This window comes from Salmo salar, chromosome 03, assembly GCF_965601325.2.
Source record: "Salmo salar chromosome 03, fSalSal1, whole genome shotgun sequence".
Lineage (NCBI taxonomy): Eukaryota > Metazoa > Chordata > Actinopteri > Salmoniformes > Salmonidae > Salmo > Salmo salar.
In genome coordinates, this window is record NC_138293.1 from 67,283,490 (window position 1) to 67,297,422 (window position 13,933).

Genomic DNA, 13,933 nt, shown 5'->3' on the forward strand with positions numbered 1-13,933 from the left:
TGATCATGCTGTTTAATCAGCTTCTTGATATGCCACACTTGTCAGGTGGATGGATTCTCTTGGCAAAGGAGAAATGCTCACTAACAGGGATTTTGTACGTCAAATTTTAGCGAAATCTGCTTTTTGTTCGTATGGAACATTTCTGGGATCTTTGGTTTCAGCTCATGAAACATGGGACCAACACTTTACATGTTGCGTTTTTGTTCAGTATATATGTAATTCTATGCTCACCCTCCTTCTCTCCCTATAACAATATTTCATGAGGACAAGAAACCGATTGGGAGTGCTTCTTGATTTTACAATCTAAAGTCTGAATCCTCCACAGGCTTTGCTGGCTGAGAGCGATAGCAAATAAATGAACTGTGGTCTATCTACAGTAAGTGATGATTAATTATGCTATTTGGTAGTCAAATAAAATGTGCCATTGGGTATTACAAATCACAGGGCATTTACAGGGATAGGGCCTGTTTCATAGAACATGATTAATCTGGATTGTACACAATAAAAATATATGTATATTTAATTTTAAAATAATTGTCTCTCATATCATATAAAAATAAAATGAAGTAGTGAGCTAATAACGGCTTTATATTGCTGTCTAATTTGTCAGGGCAAGCCCTGTCCATGACCACTGCACTGTGTGAGGTTACCAGCACTTTTCCATTGAAAAACGACAGCTGATCCCTCTATGGACATTTTATCCCCCCCAACGGACAATTACCCTGCCCACACCCAATGAACATTTATATTTATCATTGTCATGTTGTAAACATGTATACATAATAATAATAATTGTTATTGTATTTTTTTATTGTTTCATTCACACCTGCACTGCTGGAGCTCGGAGCTTAAGAATTTCACTGTACACTGCAACTACATCTGTGCATGTGACAAAAAAAGAGAAAAAAAATGTCATATTAAACATCCACCTCATGCAGCAACAAGTGTCTACTGACCGACCTTCAAGCCCTTTCAACTGGGGTGAACATTCCTGCTTCTCCTATGACAGTCCGTCTCTGTCTGTCCCTTCAGGGCATTTCTCACAGAATTACAATAAGTTCGAATTAGTTCAAAACTGGTGTTTCTTTCCATTCCGTCCCGCTGCCCCGGCCAAGCAGTAGGGCACTATGCCCACAGTGGCCAGGGGCACAGTGGCACTCTTACAGAAGGACAGCAGGTAGAACAGAGCCCTGGTGTGGGCTGGTGGCCTGAATGAGTCCAGTAGGTGGAGCAGCAGCAGTGTGGCGCCCACGCATGCCAGCCTATATGTGGCGCCACCGCCTACTCTTCGGGCCTCGGTGTAGAGGGGCGAGTGCAAGCCCAAGCCCAGGCCTAACAGAGTGCCGGTGTTGCGCAAGAGGCTGGCGAAGGGTGTAGTGTCTATGTGGACCCATTGGGGCCGCTGGCACCAGCGCTGGGCCTTGTCCAGGGTCCAGAGCAGGTCCACCCCCAGGCCCCTGAGGACCAGGTAAAGGCCCACAGCGAAGGAGAGCAGGGAGAGGGTGGTGTAGATGTAGCGCCTCAGGCTAGCCCTGTAGATCCACTGGAACCGGTCAAAGGTCTCCGCCACTAGGATGCCTAGGAAAACGGACAGGCTTGTCAAAGAGAAGTTATTTCCCAGCTTTCACTTGCATGTTCTCAATTGGGAAAACACCTAACAAAGGCGCCAGGCACCTACTACCATAACTTGTTCAATGACACCTAAATCTTTTGTCTTGCCCATTCACCCTCTGAATGGCACACATACACAATCCATGTCTCAATTGTATCAAGGCTTAAAAATCCTTATTTAACCTGTCTCCTCCCCTTCATCTACACTGATTGAAGTGGATTTAACAAGTGACATCAATAAGGGATCATAGCTTTCACCTGGATTCACCTGGTCAGTCTAAGTCATGGAAAGAGCAGGTGTTCTTAATGTTTTGTACACTCAGTGTATATCTGAAAAGTTTGCATTTGTAGATGCTCTTCCTGGGGTCCAGTAAAATTAAGGCAGTTATACAATTTGTAAAACATCACAATACATTTCACAACACATTGAGTGTGTGCCCTCAGGCCACTACTCTACTAGCACATATCTACAACACTAAATCTATGTGTACGTGTGTGTACAGTGTGTATGTTATCATGTGTGTGTACAGTGCGTATGTTATCATGTGTGTGTACAGTGCGTATGTTATCATGTGTGTGTATAGTGCGTATGTTATCATGTGTGAGTATAATGCGTATGTTATCATGTGTGTATACGGTGCGTATGTTATCATGTGTGTATACAGTGCGTATGTTATCATGTGTGTATACAGTGCGTATGTTATCATGTGTGTGTACAGTGCGTATGTTATCATGTGTGTGTATAGTGCGTATGTTATGTGTGTGTACAGTGCGTATGTTATCATGTGTGTGTACAGTGCGTATGTTATCATGTGTGTGTATAGTGCGTATGTTATCATGTGTGTATGCATAAACAACATCTATGGCATAAACTACATTTATGGCAGAAGTTACACCAAGTCAATCAGTGTGCAAAGCAGGGCTATTACCATATTGCTTATCCAGAACTGAAAGAAGGGCCTACAGGGTAGGGTGTAGGGTTTGATTTAGAATTCAGTATAAGACTTGGGGCTCTCCACTGACCTGTGACGACCCCAGCGACAACCTGGTGAGGGAAGTGGGCAGCGATGAAAACCCTGGAGAGGCAGACACACACCTGCACACACCAGAAGACAGCCCACAGGGTCCCTCGGACACACCTGACACACACACACACACACACACACCCACACACACACACACACACACACACACACACACACACACACACACACACACACACACACACACACACACACACACACACACAAAAGGACACAGTCACCTACTTAGCAGAGTTTGATCATTCAATCTAGATAACTATCTAGCGGATAAACTCTGATAAACAACATAGAATTTGTCCTCTTACCAGTTCTTGATGTGACCCCCATGTTCCTTGAGGAGGATGGCGAGGAGTGATGAGATCATAGCGTAGTAAACCCCTGCAGCACTCATGGCATGACCCGACGGACTTCCTGTGGGAGGAGAACTGCCGTCAAGTACAGTTTTGCTTGAAAGAAAATGTGCGAACTGAATGGAATCGAACTGCATCCTATACTCTTCTGTAAACTGGACATCTCTGTATACCTGTCGCAAGACCCACTGGTTGATGCTTATTTATTAAACCCTCTTAGGCCTCACTCCCCCCTACCTGAGATATCTACTGCAGCCCTCATCCTCCACATACAACACCCGTTCTGTCAGTCACATTCTGTTAAATTTCCCTAAAGCACAGACATCCCTGGATCGCTCCTCTTTTCAGTTCGCTGCAGCTAGCGACTGGAACGAGCTGCAACAAACACTCAAACTGGACAGTTTTATCGCAATCTCTTAACTCAAAGACTCAATCATGGACGCTCTTACTGACAGTTGTCATGTGTTGCTTCCATGTTATGTTGTTGTCTTAGGTCTCTCTTTATGTAGTGTTGTGTTGTCTCTCTTGTCGTGATGTGTGTTTTGTCCTATATTTTTATTTGTAATCCCAGCCCCCGTCCCAGCAGGTGGTCTTTTGCCTTTTGGTAGGCCATCATTGTAAATAAGAATTTGTTCTTAACTGACTTGCATAGTTAAATAAAGGTTAAATAAATAAAAAATAAAATAAAATAATGGAATTGAATTCATTTGAGTTGATAATACTGCATGGATTCTCCAGAAAGGAAAGTGGTTTTGCCACCAGCAGCAGACAAACAGGCACTCACCTGGACTAGTCTCACAGGTCATAGGGAACTGCTCAATTTGTGGCGCTGATGAGTTGCCATAGTAAGGAGTCTCTTGAACCCACCAATAGGGACGCTCGCCAAACAGGATCCTGTGTAGACATGAGAGAGTAATATATCATGTATCACATATTGAATCCTCCTCTGTCTGGAAACATACGCACTGGAGGGATCATCTGTTGGATCGTTCTCATAGCATAGTTAAAACATTCGGAACCTACAGTATTTTCATCCTGTAAATATACATATTATATTGTTATTCTTTATCTTAGCATCTGAGCACTGTGATTAGTATTAGTAGTCACCTACCATTTGAAGATAAGGTTGAGCCAGTCTCCCACCACAGCCACCCAGACCAGCTTGACCCCTACTGATTCCCGCAGGTGGAAACACACAGGAAAGAAGACAAAGAAGGTGTTCCGCAGGTCGGCTGCCATGGAAACAAACAGGAACCAGCTCTGAGTGTCCCTGTAGTGAGTCTGGAGGTATCGTGTGGTGCTAACCCCATAGGCGTGGACAGTGTCCATGGCTGCTCTCTAGTTCACTGTATCTGACAGTCACACTAACGTTAAGAACAGTCTTCGACAACTAGTCTATAGCTGCTGCTGCTGTGTCTGATATCCTATGTCAGAAGAGCAGAGGTGTCTCCTGAGATGCCCGCTGGCAGTACCATAGTTCTGTGTGTATTGTCTGATAAAGTCAAGAGGTAGTGGTGTGAGATCTCTGTGCAGCCCTTGTAGTGTGTGCTGCTTGTCTGTCCAGTGCACTCCTGTCACCGCTGCTATCCCTTTTATACCCTGTGTGAACACCTGGTCACTCCACCACGCCTGATCTTTGAACTGGAGAGAGTGAGGAGGGAAAAGAACTGGACAAACATTACATCATGACCGACTGCACTGCAGCCAGCTGGTCAGTGCATCACCATGGGGACTACCTGTGGTGTGGTATTGCTGGAAGCCCCCCACCCCCACACACATGCACGCATGTACACACACACCAGTGGCAGCTGGTGGGAGGAGCTATAGGAGGACGGGTTCATTGTAATGGCTGGAACGGAATCAATGGAACTGTTAGGGGTGTGTACGGGAGGCGAAGTCAGGTGCAGCAGAGCAAAGTTTAGTTAACAGGCGCACTTTAATTCTGGTCCAAAAATGACAGCACATAAGAACAATAACGTGCCAAAAACACGGAAAATAGCAAAAGTATAGCGCCTGACAATATCCACATAACAACAAACAATTACAAACAAAGACATGGAGGGGAAGAGAGGACTAAATACATACAGTGATTATGGAATGAAAACCAGGTGTGTAATGGAACAAGACAAAACAAATGGATATATGAGAAATGGAGCGGCGATGGCTAGAAAGCCGGTAACATTGATTGCCGAACGCCGCCCGAACAAGGAGAGGAGCCGACTTCGGTGGAAGTCATGACAGTGCCCCCCCTTTAACGCGCGGCTCCAGCGGCGCGCCGACACTGGCCTCGGGGATGACCCGGAGGGCGAGGCGCAGGGCGATCCGGCCAGCGATGGTGAAACTCCCGCAGCAGTTCGGGGTCCAAAACATCCGCAAACGGAACCCAGCACCTCTCCTCCAGACCATACCACTCCCACTCCACGAGGTACTGAAGGCCCCCTGCCCGACGCCTCGAATTCAGGATGGAACAAACGGAGTACGCCGGGTCCCCTCGATGTCCAGAGGGGGCAGAGGGACCTCCCGCTCCTCAGATTCCTGGAGCAGACCAGCCACCACCGGCCTGAGGAGAGACACATGGAACGAGGGGTTAATATGGTAATCAGAGGGAAGCTGTAATCTGTAACACACCTCGTTCACCCTCCTCAGAACTTTGAATGGCCCCACAAACCGCGGACCCAGCTTCCGGCAGGGCAGGCGGAGGGGCAGGTTTCAAGTCGAGAGCCAGACCGGTCCCCCGGTGTTGGGGTGACGGTCCGCGCTGTTCTTTTGGCGAAGCGCGGCTCGCTGGAGGTGAACATGGGCAGCCTCCCATGTCTCCTCCGCGTGCCTGAACCAGTCGTCCACCGCAGGAGCCTCTGTCTGACCCTGATGTCACGGCGCCAGAACCGGCTGCTACCCCTATACGCACTGAAAGGGGGAGAAATTTGTCATATTCGTGTATGTAGGTGGCAGGGAAGTCAGGCGCAGGAGAAACAAATTGGTTCATCTGGAGTATTTAATTTAAAAAACTAACTCCAAAACCAAAATACAAAATAACATGGGTAACATATACCCGTCGCACACCGATACAAAACACACGTAACATAACATCACAAAAACAATCACTGACAAGGACATGAGGGGAAACAGAGGGTTAAATACACCACATGTAATTAATGGAATTGGAAACAGGTGTGTAGGAAGACAAGACCAATGGAAAATGAAAAACTGATCAATGATGGCTAGAAGACCGGTGACGTCGACCGCCGAACACCACCCGAGCAAGGAGGGGCATCGACTTCGGCAGAAGTCGTGACAAGGTTAGTGGAAGAGTGGCGAAGCGAGTTCTGTGCCATCTCGGCCCAGGGCACGAACGCCGCCCACTCCCCCGGCCGGTCCTGGCAATAGGACTGCAGAAACCTGCCCACATCCTGGTTTACTCTCTCGAGGTAAGGCTGATCGAGACCCCCAGACGTTCCATGAACGCCTTCCAGACTCTCGACGTGAATTGGGGACCCCGATCAGACACTATATCCTCAGGCACCCCGTAGTGCCGGAAGACGTGCGTTAAGAGGGCTTCCGCAGTCTGTAGGGCCGTAGGAAGACCCGGGCAGAGGGAGGAGATGACAGGACATAGAGAAACGATCCACAACGACCAGGATACTAGTGTTTCCCTGTGAAAGAGGTAGATCGGTTAAAAAATCCACAGACAGGTGTGACCATGGTTGTTGTGGAACGGGTAAGTGGTGTAGCTTACCTCTGGGCAGGTGTCTCGGAGCCTTACACTGGGCACACACCGAGCAGGAGGAAACATAAACCCTCACGTCCTTAGCCAAGGTGGGCCACCAGTACTTCCCAGTCAGACAGCGCACCGTCTGACCGATCCCCGGATGACCAGAGGAGGGTGACGTGTGGGCCCAATAGATCATGACAGCAGACGGAACGTACATACGCCTGACAAGACACTGGAGGGGAGCAGGCTCTGTACGCAACGCCTGCTCAATGTCCGCGTCCAGCTCCCACACGACCGGCGCTACCAGGCAAGAGGCCGTGAGTATGGGAGTCTAGCCCCCTCAATCAATGTCTCCATGCCTTCAATGCTTTAACCACAGCCAACAGCTCCCAGTCCCCCACATCATAGTTACGCTCCACTGGGCTGAGCTTCTTCGAGAAGGAAGCACAGGGGCAGAGTTTTGGTGGCGTACCAGAGCGCTGTGAGAGCACGGCTCCTATCCCAGCCTCGGGACGTGTCCACCACCACTATGAACACCAAAGAGGAATCCGGATGGGCCAGCACGGGAGCCAAAGTAAACAGAGCTCTTAGCTGCCCAAAAGCCCTGTCCGCCTCAGCCGACCACTGCAACCGTACAGGACCCCCCTTCAGCAGTGAGGTAATGGGGGCAGCCACCTGGCCAAAACCCCGGATAAATCTTCGGTAGTAATTGGCAAACCCTAAAAATCGCTGCACCTCCTTTACCGTGGTGGGAGTCAGCCAATTACGCACGGCTGCAATGCGGTCACTCTCCATCTCCACCCCGATGTGGAAATGCGATACCCTAGGAAGGAGACAACCTGCTGAAAGAACAGCCATTTCTCGGCCTTGACGTACAGGTCATGCTCCAACAGTTGTCCAAGCACCCTGCGTACCAAGGACACATGCTCGGCGCGTGTAGCGGAGTATATCACAATGTCATCGATATACACCACTACACCCTGCCCATGCAGGTCCCTGAAAATCTTGTCTACAAAGGATTGGAAAACAGCATTCATCAACCCGTACGGCATGACTAAGTACTCATAATGCCCTGAGGTGGTACTAAACGCTGTCTTCCACTCGTCTCCCTCCCGGATATGCACCAGGTTATACACACTCCTAAGATCCAGTTTCGTGAAGAAGCGCGCCCCATGCATTGACTCAAATGCCGTGGCGATAAGAGGTAGCGGGTAACTGTCCCTCACTGTGATTTGATTGAGACCTCTATAGTCAATGCACGGGTGTAGACCTCCATCCTTCTTCTTCACAAAAAAAAAGAAACTCGAGGAGGCGGGTGAAGTGGAGGACAAAATGTACCCCTGACGCAGGGATTCAGAGACATATGTCTCCATAGCCACCGTCTCTGCTTGCGACAGGGGATACACGTGACTCCTGGGAAGCACAGCGTCTACCAGGAGATTTATCGCACAGTCCCCCCGTCGATGAGGTGGTAATTGAGTCGCCTTCTTTTTACAGAAGGCGAGAGCCAAATCTGCATATTCTGGGGGGATGTGCACGGTGGAGACCTGGTCTGGACTTTCCACCGTGGTAGCACCAACGGAAACCCCTACACACCTCCCCGAGCACTTTCGCGACCACCCCGTGAGAGCCCTCTGTTGCCAGGAGATAGTGGGGTTATGCTGAGCTAACCAGAAAAGGCCTAGTACCACGGAAAACACTGGAGAGTCAATGAGGAAGAGACTGATTCTCTCCTCGTGACCCCCCTGCGTCACCATGCCCAAGGAGATGGTGGCTTCCCTGATTAGCCCGGACCCTAATGGTTGACTATCCAGATCGTGAACCGGGAAAGGTGTAACTACAGGAATAATGGGGATCCCTAAACTAAGGGCTAACGCTCTGTCAATAAAATTCCCAGCTGCGCCTGAATCGACGAGCGCTTTATGCTGGGAATGCGGGGGAAAATCAGGGAAACAAACAGGTACAAACAGGTGGTCAACAGAGGACTCTGGATGAGTGTGGTGCAGACTCACCTGGGGTGACGCCAGAGTGCCCTGCCTGTTGCCTCTACTCCCAAAGAAACTGACACGGCACCGACCAGCAGTGTGCCCTCTGCGGCCACAGATGGTGCACGTGATGGCTCCTCCTCCAGTCTCCCTACGCACAGCCCCTCCCAACTCCATGGGCACCGGAGCAGGAGTGCTGGAAGATGGCACCGACAGAGCCCCCTCTGACGTCCGCGGGTGACCAGCAGGTTATCCAACCAGATGGACAAATCCACCAGTTGGTCGAAGGAGATGGTGGCATCCCTGCAGGCAAGCTCACGTCGGACGCCCTCGCGCAGGCTGCACCTATAGTGGTCGATGAGGGCCCTGTCTTTCCAGCCTGCTCTGGCGGACCAAGGTCCGGAATTCCAGGGCGAATTCCATGGCGCTCCTCGTCCCCTGCCTCAAATGAAAGAGCCGTTCCCCCGCCGCTCTACCTTCTGGCAGATGGTCAAAGACGGCCCGGAAGCGACGGGTGAACTCCCCGAAGTGGTTCAACGCCGCGTCTCCTTCTCCCCACACAGCGTTTGCCCACTCCAGAGCTCTCCCTGAGAGGCATGAGACGAGGGCAGACAATCTCTCCCTCTCCGAGGGAGCTGGGTGCACAGTGGCCAGGTAGAGGTCCAGTTGTAACAGGAATCCCTGGCACTGTGCTGCCGTCCCATCATACTCCCTGGGAAGGGAGAGACGCATCCCACTGGGACTGGTTCCGGATGGCACGGGTAGAGGTAACCCTGGTTGCGCTGGTCGAGGCACTGGGGAGACTTCCTGTCTCTCCCAGCGGTCCATAGTCTGGACAACGTGATCCATCATGGCACCAAGATGATGTAACATAGCAGAATGTTCCTGGATGCGCTCCTCGACTCCTCTAACCAGGGTCCCTGCTCCTGCTGACTCCATGGTTCGGTGTGTAATTCTGTTAGGGGTGTGTACGAGAGGCGAAGTCAGGTGCAGGAGAGCAGAGTGTAGTAAACAGGCGCACTTTAATTCCGGTCCAAAAATGACAGCACATAAGAACAATAACGTGCCAAAAATACGGAACATAGCAAAAGTATAGCGCCTGACAATATCCACTTAACAAACAAGTACACACGAAGACATGGAGGGGAATAGAGGACTAAATACATGCAGTGATTATGGAATGAAAACCAGGTGTGTAATGGAACAAGACAAAACAAATGGATATATGAGAAACTTCGGTGGAAGTCGTGACAGGAACGGTGTCAAACGCATCAAACATACGGAAACCACATGCTTGACTCCATTCCATTAATTCCATTCCAGTCATTACAATGAGCCTGTCCTGCTCTTGCTCCTCCCACCAGCCTCCACTGAAAGACATATGCATGCACACATACTCATCACCATCATCACGTCATGCATGTGCAGGGGCTGCTCCTCCAGTTATCGCTCTCTGCCCTGTTGAGAGCTCAGAGTGAGTAGATACCAGATGAAGAAAATGTGAAGTGTTCTTTTTCCCCCGCCGCCTGATTGCCCTCTCATGGGGCTAGTGGAGTTGAACAATAACAAGAGTATGGGTTCAATATAAGCGCCAATGAATCGCTGACAAATTTATCCTTTCAAGAGTTCAAAATGCCCTCAATGTCTCATTGATCCATTTACATTTACATTTAAGTCATTTAGCAGACGCTCTTATCCAGAGCGACTTACAAATTGGTGCATTCACCTTATAATATCCAGTGGAACAACCACTTTACAATAGTGCATCTAAATCTTTTAAGGGGGGGGTTAGAAGGATTACTTTATCCTATCCCAGGTATTCCTTGAAGAGGTGGGGTTTCAGGTGTCTCCGGAAGGTGGTGATTGGTGATCCGTCATTCTTATTTCATTCAAAGACTGCTTTAAACTACATGTACTCTCTAAAGGTTCCAAAAGGGTTCTTTGGCTGTCCCCATAGGAGAACCCGTTTTGGTTCCATGTAGAACACTTTTGGGTTCCATGTAGAACCCTCTGTGGAAAGGGTCCTACTTGGAACCCAAAAGGGTTGTACCTGGAACCAAAACGGTTCTACCTGGAACCAAAAGGGTTCTCCTATGGGGACAGCCAAAGTACCCTTTTAGGTTCTAGATAGCTCTTTTTTTTCTAAGAGCGTATGGTTAACCATGTTAAGAAAGATGACTTTTTCCGGACATACTACTAAGCATGTGTTGCTGAAGGCCAAAGGAGGAGAGAAAAAAAGAGGACAATATGGAAAAACCCACGCTGGACAGGCACGTCGAGCTAGTGATGGAAAAGAGTGTAGCCTCGTTTAGTGAGGGTAGGCATGGAGGGGAGTGAAGGAGGGAAGAGGAGGGAAGGAGGAGAGGGTCTGTGTTTACTTCTAGCTGAGTGTTCCCAACCAGCACAAGTTTCCAAGGTGATATGTTATCTGGCCGTGGCCGGCTGACAGACATTAGGCCTGCTCCTTGCCTGCTGCTGCTATTGTTTGCTCCACAAACCATAATCTTCCCCAGGGAGCTAAAAATAACACTAGCATGGTCCCACTGTGCAGCCCACCACACGTACACACACATCCTACAATTCACATTTCATGTCCGTCCCCCACCCCTCCAACTGCACTAATGGAGCGGATGGCTTTCCCTTGAGAAACACGTTCAGGGAGGGGGGAGACAAGTGAACGTGTGTGGGGGGTGGGGAGGGAAACCAGGTGAGAGATGCATGATCTAAGTGTGTTTTGTTGAAATCTTCCCTGATGGTATAATAGGATAGGATATATAAATCCATTACAAACCTATTGATATTTTCTAGCCAGCTAAGGGACTTGCTACTGGTGTGAGAGGGGAGAAAGTTGTTATTTCCAACTCAAGAAGGCCATTAACTGTGGTTGATCTCTGCTATGCAACATATCACTGTGAAGATGTTTACTCAGTCAAGAGCCTCTTGTTTATGTCTACACATATACGTCTGTGAATAACAAGGCAATTGTCTTAATTGCGCCATGTTGATTACCAGAGTGCTATAACCAGGTTTAATAAACAGAGTTAAAACAGAGGTTAAACCGGGCACTCCATCACCAATAATACCCTTGCCATAGACCACATCACCAACATCACTGCCCTGCACACCAAGGTAGCATCTGTCCCAGTGGACTGTGCTGAAAAACACACAGTTGTCCAAATATTGAATGTTCAGCTGATGGTTGTCTGCTTTGTATGGAGATCAGGCTTCTGAGCTGTGGCTGTTTGGGACTGTGAGTTATGACCAAACTAGGTCTATTAGTTAATGATTACAGACATCCCCAACACATTCATCACAAGTGTGAGGATGCATGATGCATTAGAGAGGAAACCTGTGCAGGGCACCATGCGTTCATTACATTGTCTAGTGTTGCTGTTGTTCACCACGTTATAAAAGGAGGATAATGGTCTACTGGAGACTTTTAGCACCAGGGAATCACAAGGCTCAGACTTTTGCGGAAATAATGCATTCATGTCAATGGGAGATTTTTGTGAAAGTTATCCTTGCAGATCACATGGTAGGATTCCACCCTGAGTTTCTGGACTCTGTCAGTATCCTCTTTCGTCAGCTGGAGAGGCTTACCTTTGAGGAAGTTCCAAAGGGTAGTCAAATACTGGGGTCTCACACCATACATAGGCCTAGATTTAATTTATGGTTTATTTTAATAGGGATGGGTACAAGCACAATATTGAATAAACAATCATCGGATGTGTTGCATTAGCTAGATTAGCATATTAAAATAGCATCACTGTGTTTACACAGTACAATTTAGCCATAAAGTTGAGGTCTTGTTTATAAGGTCATCTGGTCTGTTCAGCATTTATACATCTGTTATAGAAGTTGTTGTTGAAAGAGAAACTAGACTAATTAAGAACTACAGGCTCAAAGGAAGTGTTGTACTATACTATCATGAACCTCAACTTATTGGCGACTTTCCATCTATTGCCCTTGAGAATAGACAGATGTGACACCCATGTTGCTATCGATGTCTCGCCAGGCAGTCTGCCAAGAGAATCCAAATTATAAACAGTCTTGTTATGACAGTAAGGTTCTTTATAGAAACTTCCAACAAACTTTCCCAAGTCAGTTCAGACTCCTCACAGTATGCACTGAACCAAGAGACCCTGACCTTAAGTATTTTATGCTAGATTTTCTTGTTGCCATAAAGAAAAACATTTCCCATGGTTGAAGTTACCTAATAGTTGTGCATGGGTCTTTTATTATGAAATGAAAATCAAACTCAAGTGAACTCAGGTAAATAGCTAAAGATGTGTGATTTTATCTGGCCAGCATTTGATCTAATATGTTATTTTTCTATGTAGGCTATAGGCTATCCTGTGTATATTCCTCTATTCAAATCTTCTTACTGCTTAGTCTAAGTCTAGTAATCTTGGTGTAGACTTTTCAACTCCAAGGGAGTGACTCTCAGAATGAAGGTGCCTCTGGAGAGACTGACAACCAGTCTTTGGTCTACCTCTGAGATCAGTGTGTGGGGGTTCTTACCAGTAACTGGAGCAGTCTACTGGTCATGACTCATGACCGTTATATGGTTAGTGGAGCAGGAAGGTCACAGGGCGAGGACGTTGGGGGGACCAGCACTAGGCAGCTGAGAGTTTGAATCCAGTGGAAAATGTCCCTGACATTAACACAGATGAAGTTATCTCCTCTTTATTTAGGGGGGGATGTGGTTGCTGTGTCAGGAGTCAAGATAGGAATTTGACAAATGAAGTTCCTTTGCTTTCTCCTGAGTGTTTTTTTTGTGCTAATCTTTCTTGTTTTAACCAAGCTAGCCTGCAGGCATTAATTAGAATGGAGGACAAACCAACATTTCCTTAGTGTCTGACTGAAATCATGCGAACCCAGATGTGGTCATCTCTATAGGAACGTTTTCTCTGACACCACTAACTCCAGTGTTGATTCAATGTATCCATTCCCCTCACAGTTCTAACACTTTAACATCTGGTCTGTAACTGAATGTCTACACAGTCTGAGTGGAATTTATTGAAAGTGGAAGGCCAAATTTAAACAGACGTTTTGCAACACAAGTGGGAGTAGACATATGTATGTATGTATGTGTGCGTGTGTGTGTGTGATGATTCGCCTACACAGGTCTAAGAGGCACTTAGCAGCGGAGCAGAAATCCATCTTTCCAAAATGTGGACAAAGTTTTGCGTAAGAGGCCTCTTAGCTGCATGGACCTTCCTTCAAATATTA

General features: G+C 47.8%; 1 protein-coding gene across 1 annotated transcript; it reads right to left on the minus strand.

Moving 5' to 3' along the window:
• Positions 1-786: 786 nt before the first annotated feature.
• Positions 787-4,712, minus strand: LOC106601296 (glucose-6-phosphatase catalytic subunit 1-like). Its single transcript, XM_014193403.3, has 5 exons — positions 4,116-4,712; positions 3,789-3,898; positions 2,960-3,065; positions 2,635-2,750; positions 787-1,578 (listed from the first exon to the last, which is right to left on the minus strand). The coding sequence occupies exons 1-5, from the start codon at positions 4,331-4,333 to the stop codon at positions 1,070-1,072; spliced, it is 1,059 nt and encodes a 352-aa protein (XP_014048878.1). The 5' UTR covers positions 4,334-4,712; the 3' UTR covers positions 787-1,069.
• Between the last annotated feature and the right edge of the window lie 9,221 nt (positions 4,713-13,933).